At 42.6% G+C, this 24,349-nt stretch overlaps 5 protein-coding genes across 5 annotated transcripts; 3 read left to right on the plus strand and 2 right to left on the minus strand.

Annotated features, from left to right (window-relative positions):
* MONOS_5475fu6096 (putative protein kinase domain protein) lies at window positions 1-5,359 on the minus strand (the record flags this gene model as incomplete). Its single annotated transcript, XM_067875625.1, has 9 exons — window positions 1-1,890; window positions 2,155-3,024; window positions 3,163-3,302; window positions 3,492-4,114; window positions 4,203-4,309; window positions 4,407-4,584; window positions 4,637-4,672; window positions 4,773-5,277; window positions 5,320-5,359. 9 exons carry the CDS (start codon window positions 5,357-5,359, stop codon window positions 1-3), a joined length of 4,389 nt encoding a protein of 1,462 aa, XP_067723934.1.
* A 3,652-nt stretch (window positions 5,360-9,011) lies between these two features.
* Window positions 9,012-10,476, plus strand: MONOS_6095 (uncharacterized protein; the record flags this gene model as incomplete). The annotated part of the gene is made up of 1 exon (XM_067876301.1): window positions 9,012-10,476. The coding sequence occupies exon 1, from the start codon at window positions 9,064-9,066 to the stop codon at window positions 10,474-10,476; it is 1,413 nt and encodes a 470-aa protein (XP_067723935.1). The 5' UTR covers window positions 9,012-9,063.
* Window positions 10,477-11,004: 528 nt separating this feature from the next.
* MONOS_6094 (uncharacterized protein) lies at window positions 11,005-17,991 on the plus strand (the record flags this gene model as incomplete). Its single annotated transcript, XM_067876300.1, has 1 exon — window positions 11,005-17,991. The coding sequence occupies one exon, from the start codon at window positions 11,005-11,007 to the stop codon at window positions 17,989-17,991; it is 6,987 nt and encodes a 2,328-aa protein (XP_067723936.1).
* A 420-nt stretch (window positions 17,992-18,411) lies between these two features.
* Window positions 18,412-21,189, minus strand: MONOS_6093 (IF4E domain-containing protein). The gene is made up of 5 exons (XM_067876299.1): window positions 21,060-21,189; window positions 20,906-21,010; window positions 20,765-20,845; window positions 20,540-20,703; window positions 18,412-20,469 (listed from the first exon to the last, which is right to left on the minus strand). Exons 1-5 carry the CDS (start codon window positions 21,180-21,182, stop codon window positions 18,846-18,848), a joined length of 2,097 nt encoding a protein of 698 aa, XP_067723937.1. The 5' UTR covers window positions 21,183-21,189; the 3' UTR covers window positions 18,412-18,845.
* Window positions 21,190-21,231: 42 nt separating this feature from the next.
* Window positions 21,232-24,244, plus strand: MONOS_6092 (N-ethylmaleimide sensitive fusion protein). The gene is made up of 3 exons (XM_067876298.1): window positions 21,232-21,928; window positions 22,011-22,408; window positions 22,605-24,244. Exons 1-3 carry the CDS (start codon window positions 21,264-21,266, stop codon window positions 24,050-24,052), a joined length of 2,511 nt encoding a protein of 836 aa, XP_067723938.1. The 5' UTR covers window positions 21,232-21,263; the 3' UTR covers window positions 24,053-24,244.
* Window positions 24,245-24,349: the final 105 nt, after the last annotated feature.

The raw sequence follows: 24,349 nt of genomic DNA on the forward strand, positions 1-24,349 counted from the left end.
TCATTTGTGAGCTCGCTTTTGCGAATTGTATGCCATCTGGTTCAGCTTCAAAAGGCTCAAAACAACTTTTGGATTCGGCGACGTTGAGGGCGAGTATGTGTCAGCTTGCTGCTCGGATGAAGGAGGTGGAGGAGGCTCAAAAACATATTTGTTGCCAACCCTTTCAGAATGCACCCCAGATGAATGGGAAGTTGGCTGAGGTGGAGAAGCAGATGGTGCTGCAGAGAGCAATGCCCGTGATTCAGGAGCAAAACATCTATTGGCTGATGAGTCTGCTGCTGCAGGAGCCGTCTTTCGAGGATGAAACGACGGAATTATCAGTTCATCTCCCAACATTCGTGGTGAAGCGGACGAATCATGCCTGGCCAACCCTTTGCTCCCTGTCATGCCCAACAATGCAGTCGAAGCCTCCGTTGCCTCTGCCCCTCCACCATTCCAGTCAATCCAGCGGTCGCTCTTGTGCTTGTGGAAAGGCGAGACGCGAACACGCTCCACCTCCATCAGCCTGCATTGGCTGCCATCTCCACCGAGAAAGACCCCGAAGCACACACACTGCGGAATATTCACCACCATCGCTGGCTGCCTCACCCTGTTCACATACATCAGAAGCGTCCCGTTTACCCCATTCACCTCAAGCGCCACCGTGTCGCCCTCTCCCCACCTTTCGCACCGACACCGCACAACACCATTCACCAGCACACGCCCGTCACACCCAAATGCAATCGACCCTTCGTCAAACCCAAACGGCCGGCTGCCACTCGTCTCCAAAGACTGTTCTGCCGAGCAGCAACGATCTGCCCAAGACCGCCGCGAATCAAAAAAGACTGTCTGAAAAGGCTGCTTCTTTTCCTTTCCTGTCAATTCACCTTCCAGCCCTCGCTGCTTAGCCTTGCCTGACTGAGCATTTTTACCTCGAAGAACAGATTCTGAACGATACTTCCATCCTTTCACACAAACACCGATGTGCGGCTTCCAAGCAATCTCCTGCTTTTTGTTCCAATATGCTTCTGTTTGGCAATCGCTTTCTTCGCTTGTCTCATCGCGGCTGCTGTCAGTTCCACTGGAGTCATCTTCCTTCTCGCTTTCCTTCTCGCTTTCGCTCGACCTGTCTTCCCCACTCCCCTCTGAGCTGTCATCATCCGAGTCTGAATAGCAGTCTCTTTCTGTGTCTTCTCTTCTTTTCTCGCTCGCTCCAGAGGCTGATCTTCGCCCAAAGGACGAATGCCCGCCTGTCCTGCGCCTGCCCACAATTCGCTCCCCATAGCAATCACGAAGCTTTGAGATTTTCAGCTTGCACCTCCAAATCCCTCCACTCACCTCCTGCTTCACAAACAACATCACATTCTTCTCCTTCGCTCCCCGCTGCTCGGCCATCCCTTTGCTCCCACAAAACTGCCCTCCAAACGAGCCTTCAGTTTGCCTCTTCTCTTTCACAACTGCCATCTCCCGCAGCATCTCCAAAATCCCTACCCCTTCCTGTTCTTCGTCACCCTCCGCGATCGACTCTTCTTTCTCTTTCAGCTCCCGCTTCGCCTTCCTTTCCTGCGCCATCCGCTCTGCATCCACCCACCTCGCAACTGTTTGCGAGCGGATCAGCTGCACTGGCATGAACTCATCCAAGTTGTCTTTCGCAAACTGGCTCGCCTTTTCGCTCTGGCCCCACCGAACAGCTCTGCTCAATCGACGGCAAATAGTCTTGCCTACTGCATTCGGTAAAGATTGGCTCTTCTTCCCATCAGCTGCACACGATTCATCTGATTTCGCTGATTGGACATGCACTGGAGAAGATAGAGAAGGAAGAGGAGGAGGTTGATAAAAGGGATCTTCATTTTGTCTTAGTGGCTGGCATCGAACAAGCGTGCATTTCGAATCTTTTGCTCCCATCCCAACCTGAAAAATAACATCAATTCAAAACAAATAGAATAAAAAGAGACACACACACAAAATAAGCACAAAAATGATTATTGAAAATATTCCATTTCACACAGCAATTTTTTTTTCTCATTCACAATTCCATGAGCAGAAAATAACATGAAAAAGATAGGAAAAAAATAATATTCATATTCGTTTGCTCATCCTTTTTGCACAATTGCTTTCTTTTCTCAGTTTCTCAAATAAAAAAAACAGCATAGTCCGTTTCTTCAGACTGCACACCCCGACAATCACAGTGCTCGGCACATTCACAAAGCCCACTTTCTGCGCCACCCTGTTCCTGTAGAAGCAGATCTCCGACTTCGGCAGATCCACAACCACAGAAACCTCGTCTCCTTCCCCAAACGCCTCGTTCCCTTCGACCAGCTGCTCCATGTGCCTGCACTTTCCGCTCGCCAAGTACGCTGCCGATGCTTCGCTGTCTCCAAACTGCGATGCAATCGGAGCTGCCAAAGGAAACTGCGACACCCCAACATACGGAACCCAACTCTGGATCCTCACATAATCTGCATACGCCTTCCGCTCCTCCTCTGTCAACGGTTCCATTCCTTCTCTGTGCTGGCTTCGATGGCTCGGAACATATGACGCTGTTTTTGTCTTGTCCTGCTTCGCTCTGCCAATCCTGCTGCTGATGCTGCTTCTGCTGAGGTTGCTGCTCGCAACAGACATCCTCTCTCTCCTCACGTTCTTCTCCAGCCGCTGCCCAAACGAGTCGAACCGCACCGTCACAATCCATCGGCACCCCCGCAGAGCAACGTCTGCCACCAGATTCATGTTCATGTGGTGGATCCATCTGCAGCTGCCTTCCTCAAACCCAAAATATCGCGTGTATTGTGTCTCTCCTTGCAGAATCGGCAGCAGCTCAGACGAAAGTGCGGCATGCACATTCGGCTGACGAGGCTGGGTGGAAGGCGAAGGTGCTCCTGATGCTGCGCGAGGACGGTATTTCATGCCAAGCATGAACCACTCGATCTCTCTTGCGTCTCTGTTCCAGATGCATGCGATGTCTGCGTAACTCGGATGGAACTGCGACGAAGGAAGGCGGCAAAAGCGGAGTATTTCACATGTCGTGTTCCGTCGGCAGGCTCCAAACTGAAACAGGAATTGTCAAAGCCCAGTTCATTTAACATACACATTTTCACATACATAATTGAAGGCAAAACATCAAATCAAAAAAGATGAAAAAAGATGAAAAAAGATGAAGCAGATTTGAAATAAAAAATGGCAAACACCAAAAACGAGTTTGGGCGGAACATCCACAAAAAACACAGCCTGGCGGCAGCCGTTCACATAAAACGAGACAATCCTTCTGTTCATGTCTGCCTCAACTGCCACAACATCCCCACATTCCCAGCAAACGTTGCTCACAGCTGCCTCACATCAGTCGAAGGCATCAATCAACATATTCAGATGAATGTTCGTTTTGATAGACACAACGCAAAATGAAGCATATACAAAAAATAAAAATTAAAAAAAAAATAAAAAAAAAATGCTCAATTTATACCATCACATTTCACACCACAAAACAATAAAATGAAAAAATTAAACAAAAAACACACATTTCCCATCTTTCTGGATCCATCTGTTTCTGCTCTTCAGCATTCCATCTGCCCAATACCCAGCACTTTGTCCTTCGTCCTCTCCAAACAGCACCGTTTCGCTTTCTCCGCCAGATTCACAGATGCCAATCACCATCCTCCTCTCCTTCTCGCTGCATTCAACTTCCTCTGCCTCACCTACCTCACCCGCTCCACCTGCTGTGTGTTTGCAATCGCGCTCGCAAAGTCTGCGTATCCGCGTCTCAAACAGCCAAACACCTTCCCCAACCACTTCCTGCCCAATTGCCATCCAGTCGCCATCCTCCTTCCACACCGCTTTTGTCCCTCTGCTTTTCACAACAGGCGATTCTTTCGCTGCGTCACAGCCACAGCCACAACCACACACACAGTCACAGCCACAGTCACCCGAAGGCATGCTTGGCAGATCAGAAAGCCCATCGCTGCTTTTCTTTCTCTTTCCTCTTCTCCCAACACTGTCGTCGCTGCTCCTGCCCACAGCCCGAAAAACAGAGCTGCTGCTTTGTGCTTCTTTGTACGCCGATAGCAGCGACTCAATTCCGCTCAGATGCACTTTCATTTCGGGGTTGTCCAGCATCTCTTCCACTCGCCTTAACTCCGCCTGTCTGTTGTGTTTCACCATTTGCACACACAAGTCAAAGATGAAAAACCAAAATGAAAAGAAGAAGAAGAAGAAGAAGAAATGAAGCAAACTCTCTGTTATTCGGCGCCTCTTTCACCTGATAGTTGCACTGCTTTATCGTCTTCTTCACAAATTCGCATTTCAGAATCTCTTCGGTCTTCGGGCGCTTTTTGTAGTCCTGCCATCACAATTCATATGTTGCAAACAGAAACATCAGACAAAAGAAGGAAAAAGCCGCCACGTTCAGCAGCTGTTGCTCAAAGGCCTGCACACACCTCTTCAATCATCTGGTTGACAATTCGTCGGATTTCCTCCTCGTCGCACTTCAGCGGCTCAGCCACATTGAAAGGAACATCAAAGTACTCACAGCTCATGCAATCGTACGGCCGCTTGTTCATCAGCATCTCATACGCAATCACCCCAAAAGAAAACACATCTGATTCATAACAGCAGCTTTCGTATGTGAAAATGGCTTATTCTTCAAAGTGTTTTGGAATTGGCATACTTGGCGTTTCTTCCAACTTCTGGTGCGCGATAGCACCTGAAACACATGCATTAGCAAGCAGCAGCAGCAGCAGTAATGCATGCACACACGCACACATCATCAAATAAAATAAAAAGCATCTGAGCAAATGGCACACTTTGTTCCAACATTCCCAAACACAAAACTTTGCCCATCTTTGATTTGCGCCAGCAGGCCCAGATCCCCGATTTTCACCCTGCCCCCTTCTTGCAAAAATATGTTGTCCGGCTTCAAGTCCCTGTGCAGCATCCCCATCGAGTGCAGATAATGCAGCCCAAGCAGAATCTGCGTGAACACTTGCTTGAACGTGTCCAGCTCCATCGCTTGTTGAGCATTCATGTTCTTCCGAATCACACTCCCCAGTGTCCCGCCATTGCAGTACTCCATGATGAGATATGCGAGCATGTCTCCTGCTCCCTGCCACGCAAAGAACGTTTCGTGCATCTTCACGACAAACTCGCAGTCGATGCTTTTCGTCTCAAACAGCTCCGCCATCTGCTCCTCCGTCAGCCTTCCCGATTTTATCTTCAGTATTTTCGCCACGTACTTTCGCCCGTCATCCTTGTTCGTCACAAGATACACGTCCCCAAACTCTCCTTTCCCAAGCATTTCCTCAATCCTGTCTTAAATCGCAAATAACATACCCAAATAACAAAAGAACACACAGTTTTCTACCACATCGTACGAGTCGTTGCTGGGCTCCATTTCACAAACAACAAGTTCCTGGGCTTTTTTGAAAGTCAAAATAATCAAGGCAATTTATTATGGTCGAGAAAATGAAAACAATCTTCAAAAGCCCACCAAAAATAAAACAAATATATTGTCTTTTTGTTTGCAACTTTTGAAATGCTTTTGAGAAAAGGACCAGGCCATAATGAAAATATCAATCAGATTGAATAAAAACGAAAATATGACTTCTCAAAGAGAGGGAGTGAGTGAGTGAGTGAAAGCCAAGAATTCGAATATTTCGGAATAATATTTCCTTTGCTGCGCTTGTTGCATGATTTGATGAAAGAAGAAGACTTGAGGGATGAAAACCAGAAAAAGGAATAATTCATAGAAAAGCGATAAAACTTGCTGATAGGCTGATGCAAAGGAATCAAATCAAGAGAAGCAACACTGAAAATAGTTTGTCATTCAGAAAAACCGTTCTAATTATTTGGCTTTACATGGGTTTTGCTCAATGTGATTCACTTTTAGTCAAAATTACAAAGCTTTTCGAATAATCTTCAAAGAGAGAGAACACATGAGTGCGCAAGTGAGAAAGGGAAAGAGAGAGCTTCTGCAGCAATGATGCAATTATCTGACGACAGAGAAGCTGTACAAAAGATACGAACTGAATGATGCTCGAGAAGAATGATTTTAATCGCAAGCCAAGCAGCAAAATGAAGAAAAGATTATTCAGAGGAAAGTCCAAGAAGATGACTGCAGAAGAAAAGGCACGGAAAGAGATAAGAACACGGGAAAAAAACATGTTGTGAAAGCGATTGATGCAGGCAAGGAGAATGAAAAGAAAACTGGGAAACAATAAAAATTAATTCATCTCAAATACAGTGAAGGAAAGAAAGATGAACACAAACATTTCTTTCCCCCCAAATAATCTGCGGTGTTATGAAAAGCTATGCAATTGATGCGGTTGAAATGAAGAATTGGCGAGACAGTTATCTTTCATCTGAATGGCTAAGTCTTCTTTTCGTTGAACGATACTCATTGATTTTTGGCATTTGCCTGCAAGGAAGAAATCTGTCCAATTTCACAGGCAAAGGTGAGCAAACGCAATGAAGATAAATCAGGAAAGCAGACAGATGAGTCCGTTGGCCTTTACGAATGCGAATGATTGGAAATCAGAAAGAAAAGGAAGTGAATCAGGAAGAGTTTTATCTGTCGAGAAATCTGAAGCAATTTCACATTCAAAGCGAGAATCTGTGCTCTCTGATGAATATGCATAAAGAGGAAGAGCAATTTCCTGGCGAACTCAAATTATCAATGAACGTCGAAGCAAAAAGAGATCCAGATGCAGCTTTGCTCCGATATCAACCGAAAAAAAAGATACAAACTGAAGGGCAAATGCACAATTCAAAACCGAGTTTGTCTTTCCTGAAGGAACAGAAACGAATGAGACACGGAAGCACAAGCGAAAAAAGGATTTCTTTACTGAAAAATTCCAATATGCAATGGGGGATTATTTGTGCATTCTTGCAAAAAGACAAAGTCTGGCAAAGATGGAAGATAATCAATATTTCCATCTCTCTAAATCGTCATTGGGTATTCGACACAATGGAAATGCCTTTCACTTTGGATGTTTCGTGATCAAATTATCGCATTGTGAGATTTTGAGATGCCAATTGGAGCTGACTTGTTGATGCACAGCAGCCAGATTCATGCGTTCACAAAGCAATCTAAACATCTCGAATTTAAGAATCTTGTTGCACAGACGATTGCTTTTTGTAATTTCTCAACATTTTTGTGCAATCATTACACGATTGATTTTTCGTATAGAAGAAGCCTTTAATTTGATTCTGAGTTTCTTTCAGCACAAGTGCCATGAATGGATTCTACACGATTTCTGCTTTTGCAGTTGAAAGAAACAACAGCACTTCTGCCCTTGAACGAATTAAGAAAAACTTGAAAGCAATCCATTTTGCTGATTCGCTTTTGTGGAGAAAGGCCAGAAACGGATAATCATTTGCATTCTACTGTTTTTTTGAAGGAGCATTTGTGGAACATCCTCTGCGATGCGTCTGGAAAAAGAATTCTTTCGATATGATTTCGATTGAATTTATTTTGGAGCCACCTGTTTGCTTGAACAACTCACATTCTGATTCAGACTGCAGCAGCCATCAAGCCTTGCAACAAGAGGGATTGGAATGCTTTTTTCCCGTCAGAAACAAAAATATTCTGCTGAATGAAATGTTTGGAGGTTCAGACGCAAATGAGCTTCTTTGTTCTGACAGGCAAGATACACACTCGGCTGAAGGAAAAGATGCCGGATATGCAGTCCTTCATTTGATTCAGTTTTATCAGCTCTTGCAACGCATTATTTTGGGAGCGAATGAAGGAATGATAGGAAGATAAGACAATTTTGATTGAATGCAGAGGATCAGGAAAATGGCAAACAAACGAAATGCACTCGAACAGATAAAACGTTCTTTTTTATTGGAAACCCTCTGCAAGTGAGTTTAATTGCCAACAGTGTTTCTTTTTTTTTTTTCATTTTCAAAGAAATGAAACATGGCTAACAAACAGCATTATTTATTGAAGCAGCAGATCAAACATTCTCCAGTTTGTCAACTTTCGTTGATGCAATGCTTTATTGGAAAGCTTGATGTTTCTTTTGGAAAATATCAGAAATAGGAAAGACACAAATGAAGAGAAATAAAGCCAAATCATTCAACTGTTACAGCAGAGGAAGAAAATTTGAAGGAGAGAAGTGGAAAACAACGAAGAAATTGAGTTCGCGTCAAAAGGATTCAAGTGATAATTTGAAGAAGAGACGATTGTTTTTTGCCATCTGCTAAAAGGAAAGAACAGCATCTTCGTAACGAAGGAAAGAACGAAAAATGAATGACGATGAAAACAAAGAGGCAAGGTGAGGACTGGAAAGAGAAGGACAGGTGAAAGCGAATCTTTTTGTGAAATAAGCATGAGAAAAGGCAAGCAAATTCGACAAATGGAAATAAAGCCATTCCTCCACAAAAATAAAAATGAAGAAGAAAAAGGAGGAGAAACGTTGAAGATGAAGAAGTGAATTGCTTTTGAGCAAGAGGGAAAAAGTGGAGGCAATTGCTCTTGACTAAAAGCAAAGCACTTCACCTGATTTTTCAGCTCAGTGCTGAACAACAGACAGCATGCGGTTGAGCTTGATGAAAGATTGAGCAATCTGTTTATCAGAAATTGTTTCATCACAACATTTTGCTTTCCTGAAAATTGAATGAATTTATTTGAAGCAAACTTAGAAAAAAAGGCAAAGGCTTGAAGTGCAAAAGATTGAGCAAAATAAATATTTCGAGTGCTCAGCCAAAGCTTCTGGAGTGGGCAACAAGCCATTTGAAGAGTTTTCAAAGAGCGTGCTCATCTGTAAATCTTTCTCTTGTTGTTTTGGTTACAAGATATTTTTGGTGCTTTTGTCATTGGAATTCTGATTTTTGAAGAGGGAAAAAAATGAAATGTGCGCGAAAAGAAGGAAATGAAGTGGAATTTTTGTGTCAATCAAAAAACTGAAACAAGTTCCTCTCAAAAGTGCATAAATTCGATTGCAGGATGTTTGGGCCAATTGCCATCATTTATCCATTCAGCAATCGAAAGATAAAAGCATGTTTCAAAAAAAGTTGAAAGATCAATTAATGACCCGCAACACAAAAACTGAAAAAGAAAAAAATAAAATAAAAAACCAGTATATCTCATCATAAATGCATATTTCGATATTTTTGTTGGCTGTAATTGAATGGAACATTGGATGCCAACATATGAACAGTGGCACAGGGTTCGAAGATGTGTCTGAAACTGGCTGTTCAAAAAGCGAAAAAACGATTCCTGCACAAATTGAAGTTTTCCCCAGAAAAGAATCAATTGGCAAAATCGATGGTCACAATTATTTTGAGGCACATGCAACATTTGAAGGCAGAATTTTGAAGGAAAATACGGATATGGAAAACAAATCCGAAAAAGACAGAGAAAACATTGAAGGGAACGAGCTTTGGAATGAAAATAGGAGCCGCTTGAAAACAAATAAAGAACATTCTGACGAGGGCACTTCAGGGCAACGGTCAAACAACATGGAACTTGGAGAATGTATTTTGAAAGGAAATTTTGTTTTGAAGAACAGCTCAGTTGGATGGAAAGGGCTGAGTTTGGGTTGTGTGAATGGAAAGTCGGTGATTTGTGGAAAGGAAAGGAGTTGTGTTGTTTTGAGGGGATGCGAGGTTACTGCGAGCTGTGGGATATCCCCATTCGAACTTATTGAAAGCTGTGGAATTGTTGAAAACATCACTCTGATCCCATCAAGTTCGCTTTCATTTGATACCCCACCACTTTTTTCATCAAATTCCGTTGAGAACGAAAAAGCAGATCATTGCCGTGCCGCTGTCAGTTCATCGCATTTTTCTTCATTTTGCCTGTCATCTGCACCGTTTTTGGGATCTGCATCAATTGGAAGTCTTTCACTTTCAGATTTGATATTTTTCAACATTTCCGCCAAGCCAACGGAATCTTCGTTGCTGAGCCCTTCCTTTTGTGAGAGCGGATGCACGATGAGCAGCTGCTCATTTTCATCAGTCTGTGATGTGTATGATGGAGGGATTGTGAGATCGATCAACTCACGATCATCCTCGTTGACTGCCTCGAATGCCTCTTTTGTTGGATGCCTAAGAACGAAAAATGTTGAATTCATCGGAAGCGAAGAGGATCCATCGAAGCCAAAGAGACAGAATGTGACAGCTGATGAAGCGAACACTTTCATCTGGTGCGAATGGAATGGATCAAAAACAACTGGGTCAAATAATATTCTTTCAGATAAAGCATCAAATGGAGGAGCTATTTACATGTATAATCTGGCATCAGGAACACTTTCAGTAAAATGTTGTTCATTCAATGATTGTACTGCACATTGGGATGGTGGAGGAATAATGAGCCGTTCGATCAGTTCAATCAAGATTGAAAACAATTCATTCAATGCCTATACAGCTGATAATTATCGTGGAGGAGGGATATGTGCTTATTCAATTTCTGCTTGCGTTAGGATAGGCGGTTGCGAATTCCAGAATCGCATTGGAAATAATTATGGAGGAGGGATTTATCTTTATATTTTTCAAGTTTCTGGATAATCATGTATTGGAACAGAAAGTGGGAAAGGAGAGAGCGCTTGTGTGATTGAATGCTCATTCACTTTATGCTCACTTTCAGGTTCATACGGTGGAGGAATGTGCTGTTCGTATATTCCTGAACAATTCAAAATCATGAATATTCAATTTGTTTCATGTTCAACAGAATCAAAAGGCGGAGGGTTGTGCTATCTTTTTTCTCAATCTTCAGTAACAAACGACTGTATTCTCTGTTCTTATCTTTTTTTTCACGATTGTAAATGCTCGAATTCCACCCCATATGGCCATGATGTTGACTTTTCAGAAGACAGCAAAAATTTTTTAAATTTAAATCCATTCTACGAATCATTCACAACAAACACTGATGAAAAAAGAGTGTGCTACGAGTTTTTTAATGTTAAGGGAAATGAGATTCAGGAAACACAAAAGAAGGAGTGGCTAAAAGACTGGCCGACTCGACTGTTTGTGTCAAACAATGGTGATGATTTCACAAAATGGTGTGGAATAAGTGAGTTGGCACCTTGCAAGACAATGGGTCATGCGGTGGGAGCGAGCATGGTGCAGCTGAGCTCGACAATCACTTTGCTGGGTGGGAGGCATGAGAGTGAAGGGACAACAATTAGTGTTGGGGAAAAGAAGATTTCGATTGTTGGGAAAGGGAAGGAAGCGAGTGTGATTGTGACAAATTCTCTTTCTTCAACTTCACCAACACTGTTTAGCATATCTTCTGGTCAGCTGGAGGTGGTGCATGTGGGGATTGATCACAACGCAGCAAGAAGCTCATCACCGAGTGTGTTTGTGGTGTCTGTGGGGAGCGGAGCTCTTTCGCTGGAGGATGTGGTGATCAACTCCTCGACATCAGGAGGGAGTGGAAAGACGAAGTGTGTGCTTGAAGTGGCACTGAGGCAGTTGAAGATGATTGACGTGGAGATCAAAGATATGAAAGTGAGTCAACCTTTGTTTGCTGAGCCATCATCAGCAGGATCTTCATCAGGAGAGAGTTTGCTGGGGAATTTGACAATTCGGAATGTGAACCGAACCGAAGAAGGAGATGGGGTTGTGACGTCAAAAAGCGTAAAGGCAGGAGAAACATTTGTGGTGTGGAATACAACGATGGAAGGATGTGAGTGTGAGAACGGAAATGGAGGAGGGATAAAGGTTGAGTTTACTTCTTCAACAAGCAAAGCCCGAATTGGAACATCAACATTGTACAGTGGAGGAACAACAAAATTCAATCAATGCAAATGCAGTGGATATGGAGGAGGGGTGATGCTGTGGCTGGCAGATAACTCATTTGATTTTGCGATAACAACAGTGAGTTTTGTTGGTTGTGGCGCAACATTGGGAGGGAAAGATGTGTTTGTGAATGGGAGCAGGCTAGTGAATGGGACAATAACAGCCACAAAGTTGAATGTTGGACGCAATGTATCTGTTTATGATGAGCTGATGGGATATGATCGGAATGAGGGAGGGATGGGAATATACCCTTTGAATGTGTTTTTGGAAGCATTTTCAGGAGCAGCACATGTGGGGAAGGAGGTGAATGGGTATGGAGGATATGACTCATGGTTTTGTGGGTTTGGGTATTTTCCATGCAAAACGATCACAAAGGCAGCAGAGAACAGATTCAGTTCGTCAAAGAAGAATATTATGTTGGATTCAGGGTTTGAGCTGGGAGAAGTTGTGTTGATGGCTGGGTCATATGAATGGGAGGTGTATTGTGGGATTAACAAGACGAATGTGAATGTGAGAGTGCCGGGTGGAATGACATCTTCGTATTTGATAAATGTTCAGAGTGCAAGTTCAATAAAGAGCATTGCGTTCCAAATTCCATTTTCGTTATCGAATGCAACATCGCTCATTTGTTTGACCAGCGCGTCACTCACACTCACAGGCTGCTCAGTTGCTCATTCATCAGAGAGCACATCGAGTGTGTCCTTTGGACACAGCATTGTGAATGCGCAGAGTGGGAGTCTGAAAATGGATCGATTTGTGATTGGTGGAGCGCTTGTGTTTGGAGCTCATTCAGCGATTGAATTTTGTGAAGGAATGGCAAGTGTGATATGTTCAGGATGCAATATCAGCGGAATCAAAAGGAATGAGGGAAATGGAGGATGGATGAAAGGAACAGTTGGAACGAGTGGAACGTTGACAGTTGATGGATGCAATGTGAATGGGTGCAGTTGTGCTGGTGGAAAAGGAGGAGGAATGTATGTTGGATTGAAGGGAAATGGGAAAGTGGTTGTGAGTGGAACGAGTGTGATTGATGGGAATAAGGCAGAGAATAACGGAGGGAGAGGAGGAGGGATGTTTGTGTTGATGGAGAGTGGGGGATGTGGATTGACAATTGGGCAGAATGTGAAGTTTTCAAAAGTGAATGGGAATGTGGCAACATATGGGAAGGATGTGTTTGTTGATTGTGGGAATGGAGTGTTTTTGGAGTCAAAAGTGAATACCAGCTCATTTTCATTTTTCACTCCACTGTCAATTCCATCAGATGTGTTGAAGTTGAGTGGGAATGAAAATGGGGAAGAAAGTGGAGTGATTCCACTGTTTGTGTATTTGTGCACAATGGGAACAAAGGTGCTTGTTGATGGGAGTGAAGGATATGGGAAAGACCACAATCATTGTGGATTTGATGCATTCAGGTGCCAGACGGTTGATTATTGTGCGAACTCAAGATTGAGCAGCACTGTGAATGAAATAGAGGTTGTCTCATCTTCGTCAATAACAAAGAAAATAACAGGACCATCATTTGGCGTGAGTATTTCAGGCAGAATAGTGTCATCAGATGGAGAGAGGACGGGAGTGAATGTGAGTGATGGAGGATCAGACACACAAGATTGGCTTGTTGGATGTTCGAGTTCACTGACAATGAGTAGACTTTTATTTGTTGTGAAAGGCCAGCTGAATTCAAGGAGAAGTGCATTCATTCATTCAACATCAACACTCAGTGTGACGAACTGTTCAGTCTCATTTGAGAGTGGGGCATTGACTGATGGAAAGATAGGATACAGTACAATAGATATGGCAGGAGGTTATCTGATTGTCGATGGATTTGTGATGGAAAGTGGAGTAACACTGAAGATGAATGGGAAATCGCCAATATCAATAACAAGTGGAGTGAAATTGGAGATATTGAATAGTAGGGTGAGTGGAGTGGAGGTGGAAGTTGCAGGTGGAAATGGAGGAGGGGGATGTTTGAATGTTGGGATGGGCGTTAATGGGAATGTGAAAATTGAAGAAAGCAATATATCCTCAAGATGCACAGGTGGAAGTGGAATGAAAGGTGGAGGGATGATGATATCAGTTGGAAGTGGAGGAACATTGAAAGTGAAAGGAGTGAAATTATCAGGATGTACTGTTTCATCAGAGGATGTTGAGAATAGAGGGAGAGGAATGGGAGGAGGGATGTTTATTGAATTTACAGATGGGATAGAAACATTTTTGATGGTAGGAATAGAATTTGAGGGATGCGATGCTTGGAAAGGGAAGAATGTATTTGTTTCAGGATGGGATCTGAGTGAAATTGTGAATGAGGAGCACTTGAAATGGGAGATGAGTCCACAGGAGTTGGGATCATTGGATGAGTTGTGTGGATGGGAGGGGAAGATGACAGGAGAGGAGGGATATGTGATTCCACTGGTTGTGTATTTGTGGAGGAACTGGAGTGGAAATGGGTTTGTTTCGAAGGAGGGAGGAGGAGACTTCAGTGGATGTGGGTATTCCGAAGCACCATGCTCATCAATTGACCACTTGATATCACTTCGATATTCAATGCTTGGAGAAGGAGAAACACATATTGCCGTTGTGGGATCAGGATTGCTGAGCCATTCCATATCATTTTCTTCTTCGTTGCCACCGGATTCACATGATTCAGAGTTGCCACAAGTTGTGATTGAAGGAACAAAGAAAGGGACAAGCGTGACAATTACTGATGAAGATGGGAATGATTTGGATGACTCAATGATATCGTCAAATGTGAGTTTGTCGTTTGTCAATGTTTCATTCACCAATCCAACTATGAACATGCAACATGAGATATTGATCGAATCATCGGGAACAAATGCCTGCCTATCTGTTGTGGATTGCTCATTTGGCTCATTGACAGGGATCACAGAAAGTTTTGCATATTGCGTGATAAAAGTGAACGGAGGGAGCGCCACGATTCAGAGATGCACTTTGAATAAGATCAATGAATTGAAAGGGTTCATCAGTTTCAGCCCAACTGTGACTCAGGTGATTGTTGAGGATGTGAACATTTCATTTGCTGAAGTGAAAGAAAGAAGTTTGATTTCGGTGACTGTGACTGGAAAGACAAATAAAGAGACAGAAAAAGAAAAATTGAAAGGAAAGAGAAATGGTTGTCTCAAAAACAACAAACAAGAATTGGGATTTGTGAACTGTTCATTCACAAACATCACATTTGGAGAAAATGGGACAGGAGCATTGAGTGTGGGAACATTTTCAGAAGGGATGAAGTGCATGGTTGAATCGTGCTCAATAACAAATTGCAAAAGCGAGAATAGCGAGGAAGGAGGAGGGATGAAAGTGGTGCTGAAAAGTGGAGAATCAAACTTGAAAATAAATGACAGTTCATTTTCGATGTGCAAATGCTCAACATCGAATGGATATGGTGGAGGAGTGATGGTTGATGGAGTCGATCCGAATGAGCCAGCCGGCAATACATTTGGATCACTTGGGTTGATGATGGAGAACATCCGGTTCGTGATGAATGAAGCGTTTGTGGGGAGGGATGTGTTCATTCGATGCCACTCGATTGAAAAGCAGATCAACGAAACACTGTTTGTGCTTGATTTCAATCAGGAAGCACTGAAATCGAACAACTCGATTTATGGGAGAGATGAAATCAACAGGGTTGATGTTGATCTGATTCCTCTGATCAAGTTCTATAATGGCATTCAAGTGTTTGTGAATGTGAATGGAGCAGATGGCAGACAATGTGGATCGCAGGATGATCCATGCCAGAGCATCAGCAATGCAGCAAAACACATTCAAAGAGGGATCATGAATGCCATTGTGATTGAGGAAGAAGGGATGATTGGAGGAGAATGCGAGATTGGAGATGTCAGAATAACTTCGATGAAAAGAAGTGGGGCAACAATCCATTTGAATGGAACGATTGATGAAGTATGGAGTGAGAGGAGCATTGTGGTGTTTGTGAATGAGTGTGTCATGGAGAAGTGTTTGTATGTGTTTGGAGGAGGATTTGAAGCGAAGTACAGGAACATGATGAAAGCGAAGAATGGAAGGTTGGAGATTTGTGAATGTGCGCTTGAATCATCTGAACGGGAGCAGAGGCTTGAGTGCTCGATTGTGAGAGTGGAAAGTGGAGAACTGAAAATGGAAGAAACAATGTTCAGAGATTTGCGCTTATCAGCACCATTGTTGATATTTTGTGAAGAATTGAGGGTGGTGCTGGATGAAGCAAACCTCACAAACATTGTGTGTGAAGGGGATGTTGTTGTTGTTGGAGGCAAAGCAGCAGTGGAGGTGAAAGAAATGACAGTTAAGAATGTATCTGCGAAGGATGAGGGAATTGTGATGAAGATGGATGGAGCAAAGGAGTTGGTGAGAGTTTTGAACAGCTCGTTTGAGGGATGTTTGAATTCGAAGGAGAAAGGGATGATGGTGGAGATAATAGAAAGTGCAATTGTTGAAATTGAGATGTGTGTGTTTGATGGGGAGAGAAACGAAGAAGTGGGAAAGAAAAGAAATGAGAAAATGAAAGGAGAAGAGATATGCCAATGGAATGGATCAAATGTTGATGTGGAGAAGAGCCATGTGGAGATGAAGGAAACAACAATTCGAAATGGAAAAAGAGGAGGACTGAGCATGAGGGGAGGCAGTTTGAAGATTGAAGATGGAAAATTCGATAACAACAACCCATCGATTGAGGGATATCCATCTGTTCGAAGAAATGTGAAATGCTCAGATTCTGCGCAATTGAATGTTGTGAGTGTGAAGGGTGGAGATGGAATAAAAGAAAACACGTCGCTGTGGATTCTGAATGAAGGGTGCGAACTGGAAGGAATTGCGAAAGAGCGAGCTTCTCCGTTCTTCATCCCAACACTTCGAAATGTTGAAGTGGAAAATGCTGGGAACAACCTGAGGCTCATTTTCAAAAAAACGCTTTTGCTTCCATGCAACCTGTCATTCCGAGTGATATCACTGACGAACGATGTGGAAGTTATCGACCATTATGTGTTTGAAGACTCTGAATTTGTGGATGAGAGTGAGGTGGATGGCAAAGTGCCCTTGTCTGTTGTTGCAGATGCACCCCCTGAAACAGAGGTTTCAGTGTCGATACTGTTTGGAAATAAGGAAGCCTCCTTGTCATCAACGCAATCATTTATTCTGAAGAACAGAAGCGAAACCCAAGGAAAGGGAGATGACAGAATTGTTGAAGGGGGAAATGAAGGAAAATTATCATGTGCTTTGGTTGTAATTGCGATATTTGCAGTGCTGTTTCTTGCTGCTTTGATTGGATTTATTTTGTTTGTTTTTCGATGGAGAAAGGCAAAGAACGAAGCGAAAGATCTGAGAGAGATTGTGAATGATAACATCAAAAAGGATCCGAAGGCATTTGAGATGGTTGCGATGGATGAATCACCCGAGGAGCAGTGGAGGAAAGCGGAGAGGGAGGAAGAGAAGAAAAATGAAGAGAGGATAAAGAAGAGAGTGTATGAGAAAAGTTTGGGACACTCGGAGTCATCAGAGCATTTGCTGAGTGAGAGTGGATCGACTGAATACATTCTTGGAAAGGATTCAAACAAGATCCCAGAATGGGCACTGGAGAAGGTTGAGGAAGAAGAGATAAGAAAGAGAACACCATCATCATCCATTTCATCCACTTCAACCACAGACTCAGATTCAACATTTGTTCGAGGGGAGGATCTGTGCCCCACCACTTCATCCATGTCGAACTTGGTGGATGCAATGGCGTGCTCTTCACCACATGAGAAGCTGATTGTGGACCTGAGGGATTCGCTGTTTATACTGCTTCATGGGAGGAACGCGAAGAAAGAGATGGCGATTGGGAGCTTGAAGGAGAGGGAGCAAACAGCTGTACAGGTTTTATTCTGGGTAGCGAATGGAGCACTCCACTCGTTTGAAGATGAGGAAGATGAACTTCCCTCCTTGTCAAACTTGAGTCCCCATATTGTATTGTTCTCCGAACACATGGTCATCTGCATTGTGATGCATTCAGACCTTTTATCAGATAACAGTTCTGACTCATCGTTGATCTCTTCATCAACTGTTGTCACATCTGCTAGTGATGATCATGATGATGAAGACTCTCTCCCTTCTTCTGCCTTTGAAGATGAGAAGGACAACAGAAAAGAGTGTTTGAGGTGGAAGGCACCAGAGTTACAGATGAACAAGAAGATGGGGGCAACAAAGGAATCAGTTGCCTTTTCGATTGGGATGATGCTGTGGGAGTGTTTGACACTGGAAATCCCGTTTGGAGAATACGAGGCAGAGGTGGCGGGGTAGAAGATTATGAATGGAGAGCGACCTTGCTTGGAAAGGTTAGATGCGAGTGAAATTGTGAATATTGCAAAGAGCTGTATGGCACAAGAGCAAAATATGCGACCAACACTTGTTGAGTTGAAGCGAAAGTTATTTGAGGGGAGCAATGGAAATGGATGGGTTGTGACCATCTCAGATGCAATTGGATACGAGATGAATTCGAACGATGGTGAAGAGAGTGAAGAAAAAGAATGGAGGAACAAAAGTGAGGGAGAGCAAGGAGAAGAGAAAGAAAACAATTGAATTTCGGTTGTTTGATTCATTTTAATTCATTCGCATAATGAACGAATTCACAATTGTCCAATGAAGAATTTGATGTATTTTTTGTTATGCTTAAAGAATTTGTCAACGATGTTTTGAATACCATAAAAATGCTTTGATTTATCTGTTAGTGTTTATTTTGTTTGATTTACAAATTCCTTATTGAAGGAATGTTTCTGAATTGATTAGATTTGAGAAAAAGTTGAAAAGAGATTCATATGGCGTTATATTTGGTTGGTAATTTTTTCTGATTGATTCTAGTTAGCTTGTTCCACTCAGAAAATATTCGACAATTACATTCAAGTCATCAATCAAAAATTTCATGGTTTTATGAAATAAATATTATTTATGTCAATCTTTCGTTTTTTGTTCATTTTTTAATTAAAATAGGATAACAGTGATTATAATTTATATTAATTTTCTACCGAGAAGCCTTTCCAATTTTTGTATAAATTCTTATCTCAATAATTGCAAAAACTCAGCTCGTGTACAACCGAAATAATTAAAATTAACTTGAAAAATGAACGATGCAGAACAATATTTGAGAATAATTGCTTCTAAGAAGATGGCTTCCAAGCAAAAGAAGAAGGCGATGATGAAGAAGGCGTTGACGGAGTAGCAGCAGAAGACGATTGATCAGCAGGAGGAGAAGATCCAGCTGACGTAGAATAAGTAGAAAATGATATAACATCATTTGAAGATTGAGGAGATGAAGATTGTGCTGAAGTCGTATTTTGACTAGGATTAACTGTCTTTGGCGAATAAACAAACAATTTTGTTGATGCAGATGATGAAGAAGAAGACCCAGCAGCCGGAGAAGAAGCAGACTGACTTGGCGAGGTCTGTGCTGAGGCGAGTGACGATGCAATTCCAGCTGGCAGTGGGGTGGAGTATGTTGTGGAAGAAGGCGGAAAAGGGATGTAGCGGTCGGGGCTTCCCCTGTGCGATGGAGATGTGGACGGAGACGGCCCCACTTCATGAGGCAGCGAAGCCAACTTCGCAAATCCTGCTTTGCCCAATGCAGTCAGCGAGGAAAACGTGTCTGGTGCATTTGATGGGATAGGAGTGGCATATGACGCATAGTGGAAGTCTTCTGACGAGTCAAAGCTGTGTTTATCTTCCCTTTGAGGCTTCCACACGTTCCGCTTCGAAGATAGATCATCTGATTTGAATTCGCCTGCAGCAGAAGGATAAGCAGCGCTTGTTGAAGATTTAGACTGGCTGTCAGCTGAATCCTTTTCGATATTTAGTGTTGTGGAAGTTCTGTAAGTGTCCTCTGACTCTTTTGATTTATATGTTGTCATCTCTTCATTCTTTTCATTTTCTTTCCCAATTTCCTTTTTTTTATCTTTCTCTATCCCTTCTTCCTTTTCCTTTCCTTTTTCAAGATCATTCCCGTTCTCATTCTCTTTATCTTTATCTTTTTCCTCCTCTTTCGATTTTTCTGTCGAATCCTCTTCTTTCATTTCTTTTTCTTGCACAGCAGTCGAATCCTTATCCTTTTCTATTCTTTTTTTAGCTTCAACTTTCTTCCACACCCATCCTTTTGCATCCTTGTCCTTCTCTTTGTCTTTATCAAAATCTCTTTCTTTGAGTTTGTCGATGCTCCCTTCTTTTTCATACCTTGTCCGTTCCTTATCTCCCTTTGTGCCGGACACATACACAAACTCTCTTGGCCTGTCTCTTGCCCTCTGCTTGTCGCCTATTCCTCCTCTATCATCTTCATCTTCTCCTCCTCCGCTTCGCCACTTCCTCCATCCAAATCCATCTCTATCTCTAAACTGGTCTCTATCTCTGTCTCTGTCTCTGTCCCTGTCCCTATCTCTAAAACCCTCTCTATCTCTATAATTCTCTCTGTCCCTGAAACTCTCTCTTTCCTTATCATTCTCTCTATCTCTATCTCTATCATAATATCGTTCTCTATCTCTGTTTTGATCTTTGTATCTTTCAGATCCTTTATCTTTATCCCAGTTTCCTTCCTCATTTTCTTGTTCATCATCAAAAGATAGTCTCTTTTCTCGATCTTTCCACCCATATTTCCCGTAAGATCGTTGTGAATCCCATCCCCCTCTATCCTTCCGCCGTCTTTCTTGAATGGCAGTTGTGTAATGATCTCCATGCGCCCGATAATTCACCATTTCTTTTGAAAAGTTGGCTCCAATAATTTTTTCTAAAATGACACTATAAGAATAAACAATTAATATCAAAAAAATGACCATTTAATATGAATATTAAATAAACATATGTACACCAATAATTTTGTTTGACATAAGTAGATGGATGAGATCTTAGCCATATTTGAATCCATGTATGATTGTATTTTGCATGCAGCACTAATCCAGTGATATCATCAGTCATATCAACAAAATGTTCGCCTTCGCCTAAAGTCATATTTTCTCCAATTAAAGCGATAAGCTTTTGAATAAAATAAAAATGAAAAGGATAAAAAGAAATATGTAAGAATGAAATATCAAACAATTTGTTCCCAAGCATATGAAGCAAATTCTCGATCAGATGTTACAAAAGCAAGTTGTGCTCCATTTTCATTTTGAGGATCCTTATAAAGAAAAAATGAAATTAATTAATCTCCTATTATTTAATGAAATGAGATTCGTACCTCCCAAACAGGCTTAACGCCTTCTTCAAAAAAATGAAGGGTTGACGGTTCTGGTATTTTAGTGGCTCTTAGAAAAAATGAATAAGCTTGCCAAAATTCCTCGATCTATAGGAAAAAATCGCATAAAACAATTTCGTCAAATAAAGCATAAAACCGTGTGCACGGTGCAAAGCGGTATCAGGCTTTCTTCGTATGTCTCTTTCGTGATAGTTTGTGTATCGTACCTTTTCCACCAAAACGTAAAATTTCGTTGGAGCTTATGATTTTCGCTATTCATCTGATCGAATTGCATAACAAAAATTTCAAAGATTCGATCACAATACCATAGATATTAGATTACTTTCATTTTCTATTGAAAATGCCAAAAGTTCTGATAATTGTCAGAGGAACCGATGAGACATTGACAGGGAAAAATCGAGTTTATGTAAATCCCAAAGTTATGAAGGAGTTGGCAGAAGGATTTGATGCAACAGGTGCGATGTTTCCAACTGTTGAATTGGTTGCCCAGTCACCTGAATTGAAAGAAAAAAGGTTACTATACCAAATGGACGTATCGCATACATGTCCTGAAAATGGAATTATTTTGAATAGTTGTCAAAGAAAGCTTCTTGGAGCAGAAGGAGCACAAGTGTTAATTCGCCGAGTTTCTGTTGCTTCAATACCTCCTGCTGATTCTGTGATTTTTTTCATGCAACGTCTTGGACGTGCAATTGTGGATACAACATTTAATGTCACGGAGATGAAGAAACTTGCACACGTATTATATGATACACAAATCCTGTCTGAGGGTCAAATTATAATTTTTAAATTTAACGGAAATTCTTTGCAGTTAACTGTTAAGAGATATGAAGTTTTACCTTCGCTTGTTGAAGCAAATGAAAAAGAAGCACTTGTCTCACAATTGATGCCTGGGAGAAATCTTGGACCAGAACAAGTAAAATTTGTTACTTTGGATGCTACGACTTCGATTGATTTTGAAGCTCCACCAGATCCAAAAATGAAACTTGTTGGTGCGCGTGTTGGGTTTGTTTTGTTTTTTGATTCATTTCGTATTATAATATTTTTTGTTTTAAATATCTTTACTTATTTTTTTTTTCTGATAAAGTTTGGATATCTTTAAAAAGGGGATCACACCTAAAGAACTAGGGATTGGAGGTCTTTCGAAACAGCTTGGAGTTCTTTTCCGTCGAGCATTTATTACTCGAGCAATTAGTGCAGAAGAAGCAGCATCTTTAGATGTGCAGCACATCCGTGGTGTCTTGCTGTATGGACCGCCAGGAACAGGAAAAACGCTTATTGCTCGGCAGATTGGGAAAATGCTGCACACACGTGAACCGAAGATTGTTTCAGGACCGCAAATTCTGAACAAGTTCGTGGGGCAGTCTGAAGAGAACATTCGGGAGCTGTTTGCTGATGCTGAAAAGGACCAGGCAGACAACGGCGAGGCTTCTGATTTGCATCTTATCATTTTTGATGAACTGGATGCTATTTGCAAGGCAAGAGGTTTGGAAATTGCAGATAATTGAATTATTTTTGAATTAAATAACTGTTTTTTTTTATATTTTTCAATTTTTCTTTTGATTATGTTTATATAAAAATTACTTAATTTGATGTATGGCGAAAAACAATAAATAAAATCAATGAATAAAATCACTAAACGAATTGCCACACAAATAAATGTTTCAACAACAACAACAAGGCTCGACCTCTGGCGGGACTGGTGTTGGGGACTCTGTTGTGAATCAGCTGCTGGCGAAGATGGATGGAGTGAACAGCCTCAACAACATCATCGTGGTGGGTATGACCAACCGAATGGACATGATGGACCCAGCGCTTCTTCGCCCAGGGCGTTTTGAGCTGCACATTGAGGTGTCTCTGCCGGACGAGAAAGGCAGACAGGAGATTCTCGACATCCACACGAGCGTCATGCGGAAGGGCGGGCATTTGGCACCTGACGTTGACTTGGCACACATCGCAGCCATCACAAAGAACTACTCAGGCGCTGAGCTTGCTGGCGTGGTGAAAGCTGCGCTGTCGAGGGCGATTGACCGCAAAATCAACATCGAAGAGAAGTTTGGGCTGACGAAATCGACGTCTTCTGCTTCGTCCAGCGCGTCGAGTGCAACGGCCAGCTCTTCCACAACGCCTTCCTCAGCCAGCCGGCCAGGGGAAGCCGGAGGAGAGAAGGATGTGCCGATCATTGTGTGCCAGGAGGACTTCATTGAAGGTGTGGGAGAGGTCATCCCGCAGCTCGGGGCAGAGGAGTCGTCAATCACCCGGTTCATCGAAGGCGGCATCGTCGACTACGGCCCCCGCTGGCGTGCTCTTTATGAGGAGGTGTCGAAGCTGCTGAAGGTGGATCCCACAGCCACGCGCAACCGCTGGACGAAGTCGCTTCTGCTGGCTGGGAAGTACGGCGTGGGGAAGACAGCGCTGGCTGCGCTCGTTGCGAAGGAGAGCGGGTATCCGTTTGTGCGCATTCTGACACCCGACTGGCTGAACTCGAAGGCCACCGACACAAACGGCATTGCCTTTGCGCTCAATGCAGTGTTCCAAGACGCGCTGAAGTCGCCGCTGTCGCTGGTGGTGATTGACAAGCTGGAGTCGTTCATCAAGTTCACCAGCCATGCGAGCTACAACCAGGTGATAGCGCAGCTGATCGACGACTGGCTGGGGGTGATCCCGCCAGAGGGGCACAAGCTGTTCATCATCGCAACCACCTCGCGCTACGACGAGCTCTGCGGAAGAGACGGCGGGCTGCGCATGCTGCAGGCGAATGCAGCGTACAGCAGACTGCTGCGTGAGCAGAAGGAGCGCGGAGAAGAGCCGAAGGAAAGGAGCACCCCGAAAGGATCAGCTGTTCTGCGGTCTGACTGGATGAGTGGCACCATCCTGGCTGGCTATCGGTCGGTGGTTGCTGTGCCTGGCCTCTGCGACGAGGATGAGGTGAGTGCTGTGCTGGAGTCGCTGAACCCCAGCTGGCCAGAAGGGAAAGCCGCAGCCATCGCGAAGCAGATGGTGGATTTGCTTAGCGGTGAAATTCCAATAAAGACTATCATAAACGCCAATGACGATGCCAAAGCTGATAATCCTGATGACTCTTCGAGTATCTTTATGGAATGCTTTGAGCGTTATCTTGAAATGTGATTCTTTTAAAATAAATCTCAAAAGATTCGTTTATATTTTAGATAAAAAATTTTTTGTTGAATTTTATTCGAGTGTCTAACTATATTAATCTTTTTCATTGATATTAAGCCTCAATCATAATTTCTTTTTAGTTTAAATGCGTGTTTTTTGCATATATTAAAATAATAACTTGACAAATTATTTAAAGTACTTATCAATTTTATTTCATGTATTAATTTTTGCTATTGTGTGTTTCGCAGGATGAGGTTATTATTTGTATTAAAATCATTTATGATCAAATTTTCCATAATTATATCA

Source organism: Monocercomonoides exilis (genome assembly GCF_001643675.1).
Source record: "Monocercomonoides exilis strain PA203 chromosome Unknown scaffold35-1074681, whole genome shotgun sequence".
Lineage (NCBI taxonomy): Eukaryota > Preaxostyla > Oxymonadida > Polymastigidae > Monocercomonoides > Monocercomonoides exilis.